Source organism: Micromys minutus (assembly GCF_963924665.1).
Source record: "Micromys minutus genome assembly, chromosome: 2".
Classification (NCBI taxonomy): domain Eukaryota; kingdom Metazoa; phylum Chordata; class Mammalia; order Rodentia; family Muridae; genus Micromys; species Micromys minutus.
The window spans coordinates 94,629,542-94,649,826 of NC_137971.1; the positions used below are offsets into that span (position 1 = coordinate 94,629,542).

At 48.4% G+C, this 20,285-nt stretch overlaps 1 protein-coding gene across 2 annotated transcripts; it reads right to left on the reverse strand.

Annotated features, from left to right (window-relative positions):
* Nucleotides 1-7,688: 7,688 nt before the first annotated feature.
* UCP3 (uncoupling protein 3) lies at nucleotides 7,689-19,736 on the reverse strand. Of its 2 annotated transcripts, none has more exons than XM_080912320.1 (7): nucleotides 19,597-19,736; nucleotides 13,240-13,398; nucleotides 12,547-12,748; nucleotides 12,155-12,355; nucleotides 11,111-11,212; nucleotides 10,535-10,715; nucleotides 7,689-8,290 (listed from the first exon to the last, which is right to left on the reverse strand). In XM_080912320.1, exons 2-7 carry the CDS (start codon nucleotides 13,363-13,365, stop codon nucleotides 8,176-8,178), a joined length of 927 nt encoding a protein of 308 aa, XP_080768446.1. In that variant the 5' UTR covers nucleotides 13,366-13,398; nucleotides 19,597-19,736; the 3' UTR covers nucleotides 7,689-8,175. The 2 variants fall into 2 exon arrangements, with proteins under 2 accessions (XP_080768446.1, XP_080768447.1); XM_080912321.1 differs by lacking the exon at nucleotides 19,597-19,736 and adding an exon at nucleotides 17,470-17,766.
* Nucleotides 19,737-20,285: the final 549 nt, after the last annotated feature.

Here is a 20,285-nt window from a genome sequence, read left to right on the forward strand (position 1 = left end):
ATTGGCCAAATGTGGCACCAGCTGGAGAGATCACTCAGTGGCTAAGAGCACTGACCGCTCTTCCAGAGGTCCTGAGTTCAAATCCCAGCAACCACGTGGTGGGTCATAATCATCTGTAATGGGATTTGATGTCCTTTTCTGGTGTATCTGAAGAGAGTGACAGTGTACTCATATATATTAAATAAATAAATAAACTTTAAAAAAAAGAATTAAAAGATGCATCTTCTCATTGATGAATGTGTGAATTAATTATGGGGATAGCTAAAATTCTATTCAGTATTCCACACTACTGAATAATAATTTATTATAATATAAAAATTATCATCATTATTGTTATTATTATTATTATTATTATTATTATTATTTTCTGAGACTGGGTTTCTCCGTATAACAGCTCTGGCTGTCCTAGAACTGCCTCTGTACACCAGACTGGCCTTGAACTCACAGAGATCCACCTGCTTCTTCCTTTCAAGTGCTGAAATTAAAGGTATGTGCCACCGCTGAGTTGTATTGCTTGTGGTTGTATCTTGATAAAACTGTTACAAAAGTGGAGAGGTAGCAGAAGTTATTCAAACAATGAGCGAACTGTTATGCTTTGGACAAATGTAAATGGGGAGAAGGGCTGGAGCTTTGGATTTGTGGGGAACAAAGCTTGCTCTGTCATAATGAGAATCCGAGTTAGAGTTGCCAGTGCCTGTGCACACGGGTAGGCGTGGCTCGTGAGCTTACACCCTCAGTATAGGGGACCAGAGCTGGCTGCCCAGCAGACCCGGCCAAAACCACACGAATGTTCATTTGTATCAACACCATCAACAAATGTCAAATGGTTCAGTTTGCAGCCCTCCACAGAAGGTTTTAGTATCTCATCTCTCCGTGTATGCATTTATTGCTTTGTTGTTTTTATACTTTAGTTAGAATTTTCCACATAAAGAGCTAAGTCTAAATCTCCATTTTGGTTTGGATGAGAACGCCCCTGAAGGCCAGTGTGTTTGAATAATTGGTCCTCAGTTGGTATTTGGGAAGCATTAGGAGGTGTGGCCTGGTCTACATAGTGGGTTACAGGACAGCCAGAGCTACATAGTAAGAAAAGAAAGAGGCTTTCTTTCATCTTGTGACTCATCACCGTGAGCATATCAGATCATGACGCCCAGGATGATAAATAATAACATATGCATTGACAGTTAATAATGAAACCGACTGTAAATAATGATGTCAACCTTAAAATATATGTGCTGGTTTCTCAAGTTTAAAACCTTGAGAATAAGCAGCTGTAATGTGATTCCTACATAAGGAAAGCCATGAAGCAGTGAGCAGTTTCTTTGTATCTTTGCTGTGTGCAAGATGTAACTTTCTAACTGTTTTCTTTTTAAAGATTTATTTATTTAATTAGTGTATGTGAGAACATTGTTGCTTTCTTCAGACACACCAGAAGAGGGCATCAGATCCCATTACAGATGGTTGTGAGCCACCATGTGGTTGCTGGGAATTGAACTCAGGACCTCTGGAAGAGTAGCCAGTGTTCTTAACCCCTGAGCCATCTCTCCAGCCCAACTTTTTAATTGTTAAGGAAAACACACACACACACACACACACACAAATATATATTATGTGTGTTGTGGGGTGCCCAGGCATTGTATGCCTGGCAAAGTCAAAGGACAATTTAAAAGTTAGTTCCCTCCTACCACACGGATATAGATATTAGGGGTGAACCCCAGCTCCTCAAGCTTGGCCCTAAGTGCATTTACCTGCTAAGCCATCCTGCCAGCTCCAGTATGTCACTCTTATTTAGGCCTCTGCTGCTGCAGGTCCCAGGGTCTACACTGAGAAAGCTGCCACAGGGTAGGAGAGTTGGATGTGAAGCTGGATTTTTGTTTTGTGAACATGGGATTCCACTTCTCAAAGTATGAACTTGGTCAGAACCTCTCTCATTCCCTTCTGTCCTTCACCAGTGTTTTGCAACTTACCGAGTCCTTCCTTTAGGAAGCGGCTCAGATACAGCTGTTCATGAGAATTTTCCTATCAAAGAGCTGAACCAATAGCAAAGCCGCTCCTGGAGATTGCACGTTGGTATAGTGTTTGGGAGGCTGAGGACGGCAGGGTACAAAGCGTCTCAGTCTCTTTGTCTGTCATGTATGTATGTGTGTGTATATGTGTATATATATATATATATATATATATATATATATATATATATATATATATATATATATATATATATATTTATCTGTGCATCTATGTATCTATCTATCAATCTGCCTATTTACCTACCCAGCATCTATTATCTATCAATCTCCCATTTATGTATCTATTTATCTATATATCTACTTATGATCTATTGCCTACCTAATTTTTATCTTACTTATAATCTATGACCTATCTACCTACCTATCATCTACCTACCTACATCTAAGTATCATCTATCTATCTGTCTGTCTGCCTGTCTGTCTATCTGTCTATCTATCTGTCTGTCTATCTATCTATCTATCTATCTATCTATCTATCTATCTATCTATCTATCTCCTTCCTGGATGCCATGTACTTCTGCATCATCACAGGCCCCCAAGTGGGCCCAGTGAGTGGGCAGAAACCTGTGAAACATCTCCTTATAAAGCCGATTTAACTCAGGCATCAGGGATAGTGATGAAAAGATGAATAACACACCAATCGTGAAGGAAATCCAAACCAAGACTATGATGAGGTGCTACCCCACATCTATTAAGATGGCTACTATTGTGAACCCTGGAAAGTCATAAACAGTCATTAGGATGTTGAGGAAATGGAGTCCTGGTGAGCTGGTCCAGAGGGGCTGTTTCCAGAGGTTCTCACTATGTAACTCCAACTGGCCCGGTACTTGTCCAGGCAGATGTCAGACTCAAAGACTTCCTTGCCTCTGCCCCCCAAGTGCTGGGATTAAGGCATGTGCCACCATGTTTGCCTGTCTTAGTTTTTGAGGAAGGTCTCACTGAACCTGACTTGACTGGCTGGGCTGGCCAGCAAAGCCCAGGCATCTTCCTGTTTCTGTCTCCTCAGCACTGAGATCATACAATTGCTGGGAATCCAAACTCAGGTCTACTTACTTTTGCCACAAAGCATTTTGCTGACTGAGCTGACTCCCCAGCACCCCACACTTTCTTGTGGAACAGGGTTTTATGGAGCCCAGGTTTGCCTGGTACTAAGAAGCAAGGGCTGTGGTGGAGCCACCAATATGGTTCTCTGCTTCTAATGGCTGAAGCTGTTGGGTGTAAGCATTCAGCTGTTCACCTATGTTGGCCCCATAGTGGTGGTGGCCTCAGAGCAAACCTGGGGTCTTCCCCAAAGTAGGCAGAGGTCAAAGCCCAGTTGGAATTGCTACTGCTGTTCCCAAATCTGGCAGACACATGAACCTTAATGCCAGTACTCCTGAAGTTAAGCAGGTAGTGCTGGTGGCGGTGGTAGTGGTGGTGGCCATTTTGATGGTTTTTGAGGTGTGTTTTGTGGGGGACACACAACTGCTTTGGCCCAACCATTCTTGTGGTGGCTGTAGAAGCTGTCAGTTGCACTGTCAGCCCTTCCTCCCAGGAGTCTCCTGGGTGTTGTCATGGCAACCTTAAAATCTCGTAGCTACTCAGGGAGACCATGACCCATCCTCAAATGCCCTGTGGTATATGTACACAATAGAAAGAAACACTGTATATTCTTTCTCATATTTGGATCCTAGTCTCTAGTGTGTGTATCTGTATGTGTGCACCCGGATGCGTATATGTGCATTCGTGGGGTGCTGGGAATGTATAAGATGTAAAAGGAGGAAGGGTTTTAAGGAGGGAATGAGGGGAGGATAACCAAGTAAGGTGACATGGTGGTGGTAAAGTAACTGCTGATGGGTGTGAGCAGAGTGTGGGAAAAGATGGAGGCATGAGCAGGGGAGGAGCAAAAAGGCCAAAATGGCTGCGAGTGGTGGTACTTAGTACAGCACTTGGGAGGCAGAAGCAGGTGGATCTCTGTGAGTTCGGGGCCAGCCTGGTCAACAGAGGGAGTTCCAGGATAGACAGGGCTGTTAAACAGAGAAACTCTGTCTTGGAAACCCAAACCAAAAAGACAAGAAAGAAAACAAGGCACAATTAAGGTTGGGTATGGTGGGGCATGCCTTTAATTCTAGCACTCGGAGGGCAGATATAGACTGAGCTCTATGTTCAAGACCAGCTTGGTCTATATAGCAAGTTTCAGGACAGCCAGGGCTACATAGAAAGACACAGCCTCAAAACAAACAAACAAACAAAGAAACAAACAAACAAATGGGAAGAAATGAAAGAAAACTGCCAATGCTCTTCAGTGTTCTACTCTGTCAGCATTGAAGTTGAATTTAGGTTCAAACTAGTTTATTTCTGCTTGATATACTAAAGTTTGAGGAAAATCAGATTTTAAAAAAAATTTTATTTTAAAGTGTGTATGTGTGGGTAGGAGGCATATGTGCATGTGAGTGGCGGCCAGAAGCATTGCATATGGATACCCCTAAAACTGGAATCAGAGGCAATCATGCCACCGACGTGGGTGCTGGGAACTGATCTCAGATTCCCTGCAGGAGCGCTGCATGCTCTAACTGCTAAGCCACCTCCCCAGTCCCTGGAGTTCTTTAGAATGACTGGACTAAGGATAGGCACCGGAAGGTTGCCTGGGTCCCAGAACTCAGGAATCCAATCATGGGTGGGCCTTTATGGGTGAGTTCACATTAGTTTCTAGAGGCAGTTGAAGCCAGGACTACAAGGGTCCAGAGTCTTTGGAGCGCCCCTTAGATGAACCGCTTCAACCTGCTTTTTTAAGTGGGCAGAGGGTGGAGCTCAGATGGTAACATGCTTGCCTAGCACAGAGCTCTGACCTTGATTCTGAGAACAAAACAAGCTGAAGAACTCAGGAGAGAAGCCTGGTGTTCTACCCAGAGGCCCCCAGACTATTCATCAATTTTCATTTCTCGGAAAGGCTGGACCCAAAAATTACCGCCATCCTCCTCTGCATCAAAATCCTTTAGGGCTAGGCTTGTTGAGGTACTCCTGGAATCTCAGTACTTGGAGGGGCAGAGGCAGGAAGATCAGTACTTCAAGGACATGGTTTGCTACATTGTAAAATTCAGGCCAGTCTGGAATGTATCGGACTGTGTCAAAAATTAAACAAAGAACAGTCCTAACCATCCAGATCTTCTCGTATTTTCCACCTCTTCCTCTTCTCCATCTGCTTAGTCTCCTCTTCTAATAACAGAAATTAGTATAGAAGACAGTTTCTGGCCCCAGAAACTTTGAAAAGAGAGGACAGGAGTTTGTGTGGTTTGCATATGTCAGCCAAGTCAAAAGAAAGAGGATCTTCTAAACACAGGTTTTTTTGTTTTTTTTTTTTTTTTTTTTTTTTGGTTTGAAGGCTGTGAGGAACATTAAACCAAGATAATTTATTTTGCTTTTGCTTCAACTATCGACTTTGTATATGTAGATGGTCTCAAGCTACAGTTGGAATTTAGGAGGGTGCTGAGCCTGAGCAAGGACAGAAGAAATGGCATCGCCAAGCTCCTCCTGGAATTCCTTTTGGATTTATTTATTTTAATTTCATGTGTATGAGTGTGTGCCTGCATACGTGTATGTGTGCCATATGCAAGCAGTGCTCATCGAAGACAAAAGAAAGGCTCAGATTCCTTTGACCCGGAGTTTTAGACTTGTGAGCTACTCACCTGTAGGTTCTGGGAATAAACTCTGGTCCACTGCAGGAGCAACGAGTGCTCTTAACTGCAGAGTCATCTTTCTGACACCCCCAGAGTGTTTTTTGATCAACCTTCACATGCTAGTGGAGCAGGTGTTATGACAGCCAAAGTTAAGTTTTAAATTTTAATTACTGTCCCTAAGAGATTCTCAAAACAAAAATGCCTGTAACCAACCTGTAAGCCACCTAAGGACAGATACTTCCTGAAATGCCAGAGGCTATTATTTATGTTTTTGTTCCCCCTAAATAAATTTGTTTTACCCAACTGCACCTATCAGATGTGTTGGATCCCATGGAGGAGGGAGGTATGTAGGCAGGAAATATGTGTGCTCGCCCCGAGTGGACCTGGTGGGGACAATGATGGTATTATGGGTTCGCCTTTTTGAGTCACATGGCCAGTGTCACTCATGGCCATTTTCTGAGAATCCGGGAATGGACTTGGCCCAGAATTATGGCAACAGTCATTATTCTTGCCTGGCAGAGAAGCAAGGGCTTTCTGTGACGAGGTGGGATAGGCTCGAAGACCAGCTCTTCCTCTTCTTCTTCCTCCTCCTCCTTTTTCTTTTTGAGACAGGCTCTCATGTGTCTCAGGCTGACCTTGTGCTTACTATTTAGCCTAGGTTGGACCTTAAAGTCCTGGTCTATCTTCCTCTAGCTCCTGTGTGCTGGGATCACAGGCGGGCATTAGCACGTCTGGCCTATGGATGTTGAGGGTCATACTCAGGGCTTTGAGTATGCCAGGCAAGCGCTCTGCCAGATGAGTTACATCTCCAGCCTTGAGCCCCTTCTGACTTTCATCAGAGCCAACCAACCCCCCAAGAAGCAGAAAGAGACACCGTATGTCACATGCATGACAGTGTAAGACAGTTTGAAAGACGCGCACTGCTTTAGCTGCTTTTCTGTTGCTGTGGTGGAACACCACGGCCAAGACAACTTATAGGACAGTTTGTTTGGGGCTTACGTTTGCAGGGATAAAAGTCCATCGTGGGGAGGAGGCTGGGCAGCAGACAAGCTTGGTGACTGGAGAAGCTAATAAGAACTCACATTTTAAACCGAAAACCCAGAAAAACCAGACTGCCATGACTCTTTGGACTCTTCGGGCCTGTCTGCAATGACACACTTCTTCCAAAAAGGCCACACCTTCTAAGCTTCCCCAAACAGCCATCATCAACCAAGTATTTAAATGCCTGAGACATATGGGGGACACCTCAGTAAAACCTTTTATTTTATTTTTTTTTACATTTATTTATGGCGGTCAGAGGACAATTTGCAAGAGTCTGTTCTACCATGTGGGGCCCATGAATTGACCCCACTGAGCCATTTCGTTGCTGGATGTGCTTGGAAGTTGGTCCTGTACTTCGCCCTCTGTCTTGCAGACGGAAGGCCGGACAGGTAGAGCAAAGGTTCGGCAGCCAAAGGCAGGGAGAGAGCCGGAGGAAGTGTAAGCAGATGGAGCTGGTCCAGGAGCCTGACCAGCAGGACCCTGAGATGAGAAAATCTCCAAGAGAGAAGAGAGAAGAGCAGCTGTTCTCCTCCTCACCCGTACGGTGGCGATTCTTTTACTGAGTCCTAACAATTCCCTAAAGAGTCTGCTGCTTTGGGCTGATGGACAGGCAGTGCCCCGTACCCCCAGCCCTTTGATGTCCCCATGGCTTCAGTCACCCATGGTCCTTAGCATGCAGTCCAGGTATGCATGGCCTCACCGCTACAAACTGCATTTTCCTCAGTCTTTTTCTCTGGTCGGGATCTCTCCTAAAACACTGTCCTGATGTTTACATGTAGGCGACGGGCCTTGTTGGAGAGTGCTTCCACGCCTGCTTCGCTTTCTATCTCCCCAACATCCGGATGAGGCAGACGAGGAAGGACAGTTACCCACTGATCCGCACCATCCTCCAGTGTCCTCCGTGGGCCCAGGACTCATTTGTACAGGCTCTTTTTCCTTTCTCACTTCCCCCAGAATCCTGATGGAGTTCACTTGGCAGGCTCATCACAGGGGGCAGAGCCATCTGCTGACTGGGAAGGCTGTGGTTACAGCTTTGTGCTGAAGCTGATGGCTCCCTCTGGCCATTTTTTTTTTTTTTTTGATTCAAGGACAACACAGTGGGCTGATCTTCCCAGTGCCTGTGGCCTTTCCTGTTTATTAGGCAGCGTTTAATCTCTACATCTCCAGGGAGTTGACTCTGGTTTTCTTTGTTGTCTCTTGCCTAAATGTTAGGCATCCAACTGGAAGGGTTTTAAAAATTAATATAATTTATTTCCCATCAGGCCAGTGCAAAACAAAGGTGGCTCAGGACGAAACACTGAAGACCAAAACTCTCCTCTTTTAGTTTAGTGTCTCAAGCCAGCCACGGTGCAGGGTTCCATCATGAGTGTGGGCCTGTGTCCCCTGGGCAGAGAAGGTTTGCTCTGTTCCAGGAAGCCTGTTTAAATGAAGCACCAGCAGCATGCTTGCCTTGTTCAAAATGGAGATTCCCGCAGCACCTGGACTTTCATCAAAGCCCGTTTCAGCTGCTCGTAGGTTACAAACATCATCACGTTCCAGGCTCCCAGCCGCAGAAAGGAGGGCACAAATCTGAGGGGAGAAATGGCTACCATGTGAGGAGAAGCTGATTAGGAGGCACAAGCATACTTACCATGCTGTCCCCATGCTGGCTGAAGCTGGGGACACAGCTTTTCTGAGCTCTATTTCACCCTTGGCTTCTGTGTCGAGGGGATGCTTGCAGACGTGGGGACCGGAAAAGGAGAGAACGCTAACTTGTTAAGGCAGGTTACTGTGTAGGAAGTTGATTCTCCAGTCTGTGTGCCCACAGTGCTGGCTGCCAGGTCCTTTGTTAGACACTGAGGCCCAGATAAGCAACTCAAACCTCGATGAAGCTGGTAAATACCTCGGTAGGGCTGAGACATACTGCCTGGCCCAGCTCCTCCTGATGCTATGGGCTTTGGGTTTGCATTCAGACTTCTACCCAGAGAAGGCCCGGGGTAGGAATCAAGAAGTGAATGGGGGGGGGGGGCAGGGTGGAGAGAGCGCGACGTGGATTTAGCTCACCTCCAGAAAGCACTCTGGGTCTCTAGTAGTGCCTTGGGAGAGAGTGTCTACCTGTTTGTGCTTCTCAGAGGAAGAGAGGAACCCATCCTCTGGTCCCTCATCTCTCAGTCACCCTTGATTCCTGCCAGACCCAGCAAGTTATCATGCATGCTCTGACGGTGCCAGGCCCTCTCCTGTCCCTTTAAGCACTTGCCTTTTTCCTCAGCTTGGACTGTACCTTATCTTTTTCCAGCAGGGGGTGGTTCTTCATGTGCAGGACTCAGCTGGACATGACAGCCATATGCTATGACATTTTCTTTGTGGGGAGGGTATGAGATAGGGCCTTACTGTGTAGCTACGGCTGGCTTTGAACTCAAGGCAACACCCCTGCTTCAGCACCGCCATACCTAGCTTGTCATGGCTGTTTTTAAACTTTCACAAGGACTGTGGCCATGTATCCAAACTCTGGAGTCTAGTCAAACCTGGGCTAAACTCTTAGCTCCTCCAGCTTCAGGTGCCTCATCTTGAAAGTGAGGACAACAAATGCTGGGGGTCTGACACATGCCTGTGATCCTGGCACTTGAGAAGCGGAGGCATGAAGATCAGGAGTTCGAGGCCAGCCTGAGCAACCCGAAGCCCTGTTTCAAAGAACCTAAAATGAAGTGTGTGTAGCAGTAACCCCCCTACAGGGAAGTCACACGGTTAACTGAGTCAGTGGGGGACAGCGCCTAGAACCACTCCTTCAGTGTCACCTCCTTATCTGGGACTCTTTGAAGGAGGCATAGGCCAGAGCCCGGCACTCAGTAAACTGAGGCACTAGCTGAAGACGCTGAGGCAAGCACATTATTCCCAGACATGAGAGTCTCCAGTGGCTGCAGTCTGTCTGTTGGGTTCAACTTAACATCACACACCAGAAAATGCCTGCTAAGGGCATTAAGGTGGGAGCCAAGCAAAGACCTTCCCAGTGGGCTGGGCAGCACCGCAGTGGGTGTGGCCTCAGAGCCAGGGCCCTGCCATTTTGTGATCTTGGACAAGTTACTATTTAGGAGTGTGGTGTGGGGCTACTACCCCGTCCAGAGGGTTGTTGTGATATAAGACTTATAGAAAGTGCCTAGCATAAGGCTCAGTGTAGGACCTTGGCTTTCGGGATGCTAGTGCTAATTTCAGGATTGAGTGCTTGCTCTGTGGTTGGATCTTCAGATGATAAAAGATGGATGAGCCACCAGCCTCAGCTCCAAGGGACTTGTGAACTAGCATGTAGATGGACTTAATTTTGTAAATTAAGTGTGGAATTACTCTATAAGAGGATCAAATGGTTTTGCTGAGGCTCATGGGAGGAGGGAAAACTTATGTGACAGTGTGAGGGAGGAGCTGGCACTGGGACTAGTCTGCAAGGTGGCTGAGATTTAGATTGTGCCGGTGTTGAGGGAAAGGCATCCCAGTGGGCTAAGGTGCTGCTGCACAAGGAGGGTGCCCTCGGACTGAATTCGGCATCTGGAGCCCCGGTAAAGGTTGAGGGAGGGAGCCAACTCCATGGAGTTATCCTCTGCCCCCCACATGTGCTGCAGCAAGGTACCCAGGCACCCCCCTTCACACACACACACACACACACACACACACACACATGACATGGTGATAGTGTAAGTTTTTAAAGGACAGGCCTTCTATGCAAAGGCATAGGAACCCTGAGTTGGTGTAGTCAATATGGCGTTCCTGCTGCTGTGAGTGTGCTGGTGAATGGTCAGGGCAGCAGGTGGGGAAGAGTGCTGGAGGCAGAAGGGGACAGCTTACCCTTTGTAGAAGGCCGTGGGGCCCTCCTGGGCCACCATCTTCAGCATACAGTGCAGAGGGCTGCGGTACCGGCCTGGGGGGGCATTCATGTATCTGGTCTTTACCACATCCACTGGGGAGGCTACCACCGTGGCACAGAAACCAGCTCCAAAGGCAGAGACAAAGTGACAGGGGAAGTTGTCTGTAGGAGGGAAGGAAGAACACGTTCCAGAGATGAAGTATCTGCGCATGTGGTACAGATGTGGTTGTCACGTTGTCAGTGTAACCTTGACCTTCTGGAGCACAGTGCTCAAGGCTGAGCTCTCGGTTAGTCTTGGCAAGCTGGAGCTCTGAGTAAGAAAGACGCAGACCTTTCTTTTCTTTTTTTTTTTTTCTTGAGGAAATTGAAGTCAGTAGGCAAGTGACTGTTATGGACACACTGAGTCTGGAGCTGGCCCTAGAACCCAGGGCTCTGCTCCTAGCCTAGGTCTCTTTCCTCATCACAACCCTGAACTGGGCACTGCTCCTCTCTCTGTCTTTTTGGGGTCCCTGATGCCTCTGGGTGGTACCCACTCCTGTTTCCCTACCCACTCTCACCAGTGAACAGGTGAGAGTCCAGCAGCTTCTCCTTGATGATGTCATAGGTCACCATCTCAGCACAGTTGACAATGGCATTTCTTGTGATGTTGGGCCAAGTCCCTGTCAGGAAGGCAGCGGGAACGGATGAATGAAACACTCCCACTTGGGTACAGTGTCCTTTAGCAATGGTCTCAGCCAGGGGACCATACCTCAGCTACAGCTCCCACTTTTCCTTCCGGAGTCATCAGCTTTAAACTCGTGTATCTTCATAGACAGACACCCATAATTTGGCTACGTGGGGAGTATAATTTGCACTGTCTGTCAAAATTTCAACATGCCTCCCTCAGACCCAGGAGGAGGGAAGGAGGAGGAAGGCTGGGATCCAGGACAGTGACAGATGTATGGCAGGGCCCTGGGAGACCACCAAGAAGATAACAGGCTGGGGCGTGGGTGGGACACCAGCGAGGGAATGCCGGGACAGCACTGTGACTGAGGAGTCCCGCCCTTAAACGTCACAAGGCCATTCTCATGGGAATAGTGGTCCAAGCAAAGGAGGGATTCTGGCATTTGCCAAGGGCTGAACACATAGGGATCTCTATAGTCTTCGCCCCCAAGGAAGCCCCCTCACTGGTCTCACCACAACTGGCTCCGCAGCTGTGCTTTTCCCTGCCTCTCTTTCTGTTCTGCCCCTGGAAGGCCCTCTACCTGTCTATCTCCACACCTTGGCTTTCCAGACCAGGTACTTTTTGGAGGCAGCATGGCCTTTCAGCTCCTGCCTGCATTCTGACCCCTTCCTTGCCTGTGGCATAAGCTGCATTGGCCTCCTTAGATACCCCTGAAATAAATCCCCCTGGATGCCCCGTGTTCATTTCTGAGTCTCCCAGGGTGGCCTACGCAGGCATTGACTGGTAAGTTGAACACTATTTGACACCCTGCGGCCAGTGTGTGGTGTATTGTATTTGGAGTGTTCTTATGGTGTTGAACCATGCTTCAGGAATCCCTCCTTTCTGGATTCCCTGTCTCAGCCCCCAGGGAGGAAAAGCCCGAGAGTGCCAAGTTTACCTTTCCACAGGCCCCTGACTCCTTCTTCCCTGGCGATGGTTCTGTAGGCATCCATAGTCCCTTTGTATTTCCTCTCGCCTCCAGTTCCCAGGCGTATCATGGCTTGGAATCGGACCTTGACCACATCCGTGGGCTGGGCACAGGTCACTGCCATGGCTCCCGTGGTGCAGCCTGCCAGAATCCTGATGGCGATGCTGGAGTCTGGGGCAGGCAGAGAGAACTAGGAGTCTCTGACGCTGTCAGAATCTCACCGGTTTCTGTCATCAGCTTGCCCCTTCCCTACTCTGCTTGCTGGACAATTCCACGTCCTTGACCCACACTCTAGCTGTCAACTAGGCTTCCCGCCCACCGTCCACGGGTGTTCCTCGGTGTCCTCGGGTGCTGGCACTCACGGTCCGCTCCCTTCGGGGTGTAGAACTGCTTGACAGAGTCGTAGAGGCCAATTCGAATGGAGGCAAAGCTCATCTGGCGGTGCAGGCCGGCGACCAGCCCGCTGTAGGGGCTGCGGGGACCCTCGGTGCGCACCATTGTCAGGATAGTACCCAGCACGCCGCGGTACTGCATGCTCTGCGCCCCTGGGTTCTCCCCTTGGATCTGGGGAACAAGAACCGGGGCCTGAGGAGTTGGTGGGCAGCCGGGGAGGGAGGGACTGTGTGTGCAGGACGCCTGCAGGGTCTTGGAACTAGCATGGCTATCAAATCAGGGTGAAAACTGCTGTGTGCAGTGTGCTACGTGCTACGGTTCACAAAGCAGCGCTTACTCCGTGTGGCATCTCGGCAGACCGACACCGAAGGGGCCGGTTTGCTTTCCCTGTCTTAGATGGTTAGAGGTTTACTCACACACCGTTACTTCCTTACTTTTATTTTATACTTTATGGTTTACAAAGCAGGGCTACGCAGTAAAGACCCTTGTCACCTCATGCCAAGGCATTTGGTTTGGTCATGAGGGATGGTAGTGGGGACTAAGGCAGTATAGGGGGTAGCCTTCCCTGAGCTCTGTGTGAGGAAGAGCATGCTGGCACTGATGCTGTGTACTGGCAGCTCCTTCTTCCTCGTGAATCACAACCACTGGCCAAAGGCACCCACCTGCAGGCGGACCTTGGCTGTGTCCAGGGGGAAGGTGAGGAGATCAGCAAAGCAGGCTGCAGTACCAGCCCCCAGGAACTTCACAACTGTTGTGGGAGGCACTTCTGATGGCTGAAGTCCAACCATGGTCTCCGAGGGTGAGCCTGGTTCCTTTGTTGCCTATTGAGGTTCAAGGAAAGAGGTTGCTTCAGTCAGGGAGGAGGCTACAGGAGAGAGGCCAGGGGAACAGGTGGAGTCTGGGCTGTTTGGCTCTGTCCCATTTCCAGGGACCCACAAGGTGAGAAGCCTGGATACTGCCACACTTAATTGCCTGAGACTGGTTCATATACTTGGGTCACTTGCCATCTCTCACACCTAACCATCCCTGTCACCTCTGCACAGAGGGTTACGTGGGGGAAGCAATTAGGGCCTGTGGTATCAATGGCTGAGAAAGTTGAGGCCCTGGTTGGCAGCAGGCCTGGCTTCGACTGTGTTCTCCCTGATCAAGCTCTCTGAGGTGCTTCACACCTCTTTCTCAAACAGGAGGAACACTCCTTGTGACTCAAGGAGACATTTATTCATCCCGGACTAAGCCATATCCCTTAAAGAGATGCCTGAATATATCCCACCCCTGTAGTGGGGGTTTGACTTAGGGCTTAGTGTAAGGCAAATCTCTACCACAGAGATACATTCCCAGCACTTTTTTTTTTTTGAGACAAAGGTTTCATTAAATTTCTCAGGCTAGCCTTGAACTTGAATCCATCCAACTACAGGCTCTCGAATGCTGGAAGTGTATACCTGCACTGCATGCTGGCCTGGATATAACTTCCTCTCTATGAAAGAGGCAGAATGCCTCTCAGTTCTTTTTGCTCCCATCTCTGTAAGATTTTCCTTGGTGGTCTGTTGGTGGAAGTGGGCCTTGGTACTCTGCTGACCTCCATTTCTCAGTGGGTCTGAGGTCAGGGGTCTGAGGTCAGGGGTCTGAGGTCAGGGGGTCACATGTTCACTTCTGCTGTCTGTCATGCATCCTCTCAAGTCACCGAAGAGACTCTTCTCAGCTGAAGACAGAATCAGTCTTAGGTCAAGGCAATACACAAACAATGCCAGGGTAGACATGTGCATGCTCGTGTGTGTGTGTGTGTGTGTGTGTGTGTGTGTGTGTGTTGAGTGTGTACTTTCTGTGGTTACTCAGGGATCTTTTGATGTGAAGGGCTTGGTTTAGCCTCGGTATGCTGGGAAACTGGGGCACCATCACCTGTGGCCCAATGTTCTTACAATTAAGTTCCTGTGCATCAGGCCTTCTGGGTTGAGGCCATCTCTTGGCAGTGCATGTCTGCTGGTGCACCAACTCAGATGCTCTCCTGGTGCGCTGAAGCCCTGCATCCCTTAACGGTCCATTTGCAGGGCCAGGACCAGTCTCATAGAACTGTAAACAGTGTGCACCCCCTTCCCTACAGGGAAACCGGATTCTGGGCCAGTGGTTAGGAAATCTGGGCTCTGGTTTTGTCTTCTAAGGCTTACCTTAGGTGTACTTACCCTTTCTTGGGCCAATGAGGAAAAAAAGATATAAAATGATAATATATATGTATATATATATGGATATAGATGTCTATCTCATTGATATAATTTATTTGATAAATATAAATAATATATACAAATAACTATATATAAAATAAAAATATATAAAATTTCAGTTCATCAATAGGAAACATTTAGGTACCCAAGGGTAGGAACCAGGCCAGGTGTCCTCTTTCAGGTCTACCATAGATATTTAGAACTTTGGTGTCCTATGGTGCTTCCTCAGCTTATACTTCAGAATCCAAGGACTAAGGCTTGCTATCATCTCTCCATGAAAAATGTTGTTCTTGGTAAGGTGCTGGTGTGCTAATTCCTGCTGAGTGAGTGACTATTGACTGATCAGCTATTTCTTGACCACTGTACTAGGCACGGGTAAGGCAAGATCCAGATGGAACAGGCTTGGTTGGATTTGACTTAAAGGGTTTGATTTCTTGGGTACATGGGATATGAACAGGCTTCCAGCTGCTGGGTTCTGGTCTGGAAGCCTGGGTCCTAGTATAGAAGAATCACTTTTGAACCCTTCCTGCTCTTCCCCTCCCCCACCCCTTTTCTCTTTTGGTTGGGTCTCTTGTGGGCCAGGATGGCTTCAAATTCTCTATGGAGCCAATGACAACTTTGAATTTCTGATCTTCCTGCCTTTTACTTCCCGAGTCCATCACTACATCCAGTTTCCGAGGTGCTGAGGGTCAAACTTAGGGCTTTGTGTACACTAAGGTGAGCTACATCCCCAGCTCAGACTGTTTGCATCTTAAGAACCATTAAACTAGATGGAGCTATACAATAACTCAGGAAAGGTGGGTCTAAGTAGCAGAGAGCAGGCGTTCTCCATTGGAGATCTGTATCCACGCTTTTATCTGTCAGAGCCCGTCACCTAGTTTTTAGACAGTCCACTGACTCCTCATTTTATCAAAAGCATTTTAACACCTTGGTCGGGGCTCTTTGTGAGGGCTCCCCTTCCCCCACACGTTCCCCTACTCATTCACTGAGCTTTAGCCACATTGGAGATCTGGCTTCCATCACCTGTCTGGAACACAACTCTCTTAGGCACCTGCAGATTGCCTCCTCATCTCCTTCACATTCCTCCTCAGATGTCACCTCCTCAGAGGGCCTTCCCTGAACTCACACGCTAGCTCAGTATCATTCTCATCCACCCCATGGCAACGACTGATCACCCCTCAGCCTTGTCTACTGATACACTTTCCTGCTCAATGTCCTGCCCTCAAGAACAGGAGCCCGGCCCATCCCGAGTGCTGTATTTGCCGGAAAAACAGACGGTGATGCCACTGGAAGGTCCCCTCTTGTGTCTGTTTAACTCCATCTTCACGCCATGGCACTGAGCTAAGCCAGAGATTCAGCCTGGTAAAAGCCAGCACATGCTGAGGTGACCCCATGCCACACAGATCTCTGGGCTTGACATCCCAGAATAAATCCCATTGTGTGTTTACCCGGAAGGCCTCCAGAAGGCTTTAAGGGCTGGCTTAGACGGTGCTCATAAATAACTTAGTGCAAGCTGGACTGTGGTCAGTATAGATGGAGAGGAGCTATCAAGAAGGGATACGGAGGAGGAAGATCTGACCTTCTGCTTGTAGGGAAACAAGAGGATCAATGAGGATGGCCCAGGGGAGGCAGGGGCCTGAACCTGTAGTGCAATGGTTGCTTTCTAATGCTGTGTCCCGTTAATAGACACATTGTAGTTATTTTTGTTGCTACCTCATAACTGTAATTTGCCTACTGTTTTGAATTTTAATGTAAATATCTGACATGTAGGATATCTGATACCCACCCCCCAAAGGGGTCACGATCCACAAATTTAGAACCACTGGTGTTGGTTCAGTGGCAGCTCAGAGCAGGAGGACCTGGCTGCTGGGCTGTGGGGCCCCTGCGGTTGGGGACTTTCTACATGTCCTCTCCCTTGATCCTCAACACCTGTCAGGAAAGGTAGCTGAGGCTTAGAGACTTTGTTTAGTGTCACCAGCCCCGTGTCCAAGCCTGTGTTTTATGTTGCAGTAAATATTAAAAATAGATCGTTGGCTACTGGTTCTCACTCTGAGCGGTCTGGGAGCCACCGTCTCCCAGCTGTCTCTCTGTCAGCCGCTTTCACACACTGTCCTGCAGGTGGGTTGTTAACATGCCTGGCACACACATCCCAATTTTGTGGTGGGCTTTGTGCGTCCCACCACTAGACTTTCTGAACTCATTTAAGTCGTCACATTAAAGAATACACCAAAATACTCATAACAACCTGTATTTATACACAGAAAAGAATATTTACATTTGCTGCCATGTTGGTCCCTAGCTCCTTCTTCTTCCACCTCCTCCTCCATTTCCTCTTCCTCCCTCCTTCCTAGACTTTTCCCTGCCCACCCTTCTCATTCAGTGATAGGCCTTGCCTTATCCTGGACCTGCCTTGCTGCATAGTGACATCATCCTACAGTTTTAGGTTCAAAGCCACTTTGGCAAAAGCAGGGAAATATTTAAATCCAGTTTACAGATGAGAAAATCGAGGCTTAAGAGATGGTTTAGCAGTTAAGAGCACTGACTGCTCTTCCAGAGGCTCCGGGTTCAGTTCCCAGGACTTACATAGAAACTCACAACTCTGTAGCTCCAAGATCTGGCACCTTCACACAGACACACATGCAGACAAAACAAGAAGATGGAAAGAGGTTGACTGACCGCTGGTCACAGGACTCCAGGCTGGTTGTTCGCATGGTCAAGCAGTGAAGCTGTCTTGGCTCCACCACCTATGGTTTAGTCAGTGTGGTAATCTGGGTCTTCAGGGTCTAAGCCTTTGTTGAGCGAGCATTTAAAGTAGTTACTAAATGCTTCCTAGTGGCGAACATGAGTCTGGAGAAGGATGGGTGAACACCAAGGTCCACTAATCATATGGAATTTATGGCCCGGAGAGGCTAAACTCTGGGTAGCTGTGGTCAGGCCTTGGCTCTCCCTTCAGCCTGTCCTCTCATCTGCCTGAGGTGTAAACTGAGACAAGCCCGAGTAGGGGACTTGCTCTTTGCAGATTGAGGCCTGAGGCTCAGAGCCTTTAGAGCCAACTTGGCTGAGGAACAGCAGTACAGGCGTGTTTAGAGAAATACCCTCCACTTGCTCAGGCCTCATTCCCCTTTGCCCTACAGAAGAGCAGCAAGGCCTGGCTCCTTCCCAGCGGTGAGGCACTGGGTTCCCTGCCCAGGCCCGGAATGTCCTGTGGGAGCAGCTGACTCTCCTCATGGCATCCTGGTGGCCTCTCTTCTCCCAAGCTCTGAGCTTGCTCTGGAGAGCTAGGCTTCTGGGAAACTTGAAAGCCTACGTCTAAGGCTCACTCAGATCTGGAAAGGTCCTTGGGGTAAGTTCTTTAGAATCCCTTCTTCAAAGTCCGTCTGGGGACCACTCAGGTGCTAATAGAAGAACCCTGTGCTCTGCTCTGCTTTGGAGAGAAACACTGAAAACAGGCAAAGGACCTGTGTATGGCTGCCGTCAGGGGCTGTGACATCAGAATCCTTTCTGCTGGAAGGAACCTCAGGTGATGTTGGGTGCTGAGCCTGGTCCTACAGAGGGCACTGAATGGAGTGTTCTCCCCATGGGGCCAGGTGTGTCTTTGGAGTTTTTGCTTCCCTGTCAATCAGGGCTTCCCTCTCGTAACCACCTTGTTCTCTGCTATTTCTGACCTTACTATGTCTTGTAGCATTGCCTCATTATCTGTTTTTTGTTTGTTTGTTTTGTTTTTTTTTAGCTTTGTTGGAGCCTCCTAACAGGGACAAGATCAACTTACAAAACTTTTCTGTGAAGACTGTTGTAAGGAAGGCCCTAAGTCAGGCCATTCTTACCAAAATGAGGAGACCGGAAATGAGGTCAAAGATTACCTCAGGGCCCTTTGGTGGAGGGCTTCGAATGCCAAGGTTACACTTAGTTGGGGTTGGGGGCAGTCAGAGCATGCTGGTTCAGGAGAGATTAGAAGGGAGTGATGAGGTTCTAATACCAGTGAAGATACTGGAGAGGTGCTCTCAAGAGACACTGAGGCCTGAATTTGGCTAAGGCTGGTGTGTGACAGCATTTGTCACCTTTGAGAGCAGTTGGGTGTACCCAAGTTTTGAAGAGTACCCCTGAGCCATCCATGAGAAATAGGAAGGATGGGCAGACATACTTGAGGCTGTAATGGCTGGCACAGTAGGAAACTCCCTGAGGTCAGGGCTTCCCAACCTTTCTTGCTGTACCTCAGATGTTATTGGAGGAAGCCTGTCGGGCAACGGTCTGACAGCTGGAAGTGGAAGTTGAGAACAATCCTCACCCTTGTAGCTCTACCGAGGTACCCGAAATATGGACTACTCTAGATGACAGGGCCGATTCATGTTTGCTGACTGTGTCCTGCACTGCCTGACCCAACTCTCCAACAAAACATCCCCCTCAAGGAAGCCACTAGGCAGAGTGACTACAGGCTTTAGACCAGGCTTCAAGCCAGAGGTAACCTCATCTTTACCCAGGAAGGGCCCCTTGCTGGAGAGGGCTTTGAGCTCTGTGGGGACCCTGGGCCAAAGGAGAGGGCTGCTTTCCCTTTAGCATTTGTAAGATCTTAGGAGAGGCGTCAGCAGGACAAGGGAGTCCTGAGGAGTCACACAGATGTGGGTGGGAGTCAAGGCCCTCCCCAGAGCTGCAGTTCCTTCATCTTTACCAGGCGGGAGCTAGACTGATTCACCGTCTCTCACGCTGTGCAAGTGAATCCCTAGCAGCTCCTGAGTATCCATGGAAAGGAGAGAAGGCAGAGGAGCAGGGGATAAGGGAGAGTTGAGGAGAGGTATGGGGTCTTACCTGTGAGTTTAGCCAAGGTCAGGAAGTGTAGGGGTACCCTAAAGCTCCATCCCACTAGGTAGCAGCAGGATCTGATGGTCCCACCTCACCATTCACTGTTGTCTCTGCTGCCTCTGGCTCGGCACTGGCCTTATGCACCAGCTGACCTGAAACCTAATTCTGAGAAGCTGGTTGACAGTCTGATCACTTGACAAGAGGCGGGCTGCGGGGAGGGGACCAGTGAGTTCCAGATCTGGTTTAGCTTCTGCGACCTGGGGCTCTTTAAGGTTGCTCCTTTGAGCTTTCAAGGGGAGGGCTACCTTGGTGACCAGGAAATGTGGTGTGTGACAATACTTGTCACCTTTGAGAGCCCAAAGGTCAAGGTCTCCAGGATCATATGCAGTGATTATAAGCATCCCTTCCTAGAGACCTGAGGTTCTCCTCCTGAGGGCAAAGGAGAAGGCATGGCAGAGAAGGAAGAGGACATTTTCGCACCATGATATGCTTGATATCTTAGGCACGTCACGTCTATTTCCCATACCCCTAGGATGCAGGTATTACTAAAGCAGGGTCCTAAATTTAGAATCAAAGGAAAACAGCTTTGAGATGTACTTTGACTAGCATGCGATTTGCCCACATAGAGCACACAATAATTTTTAGTACAGGCAGGTTGATCAACTGCTACATTCTAGTTCAGAACATTTTCAGCA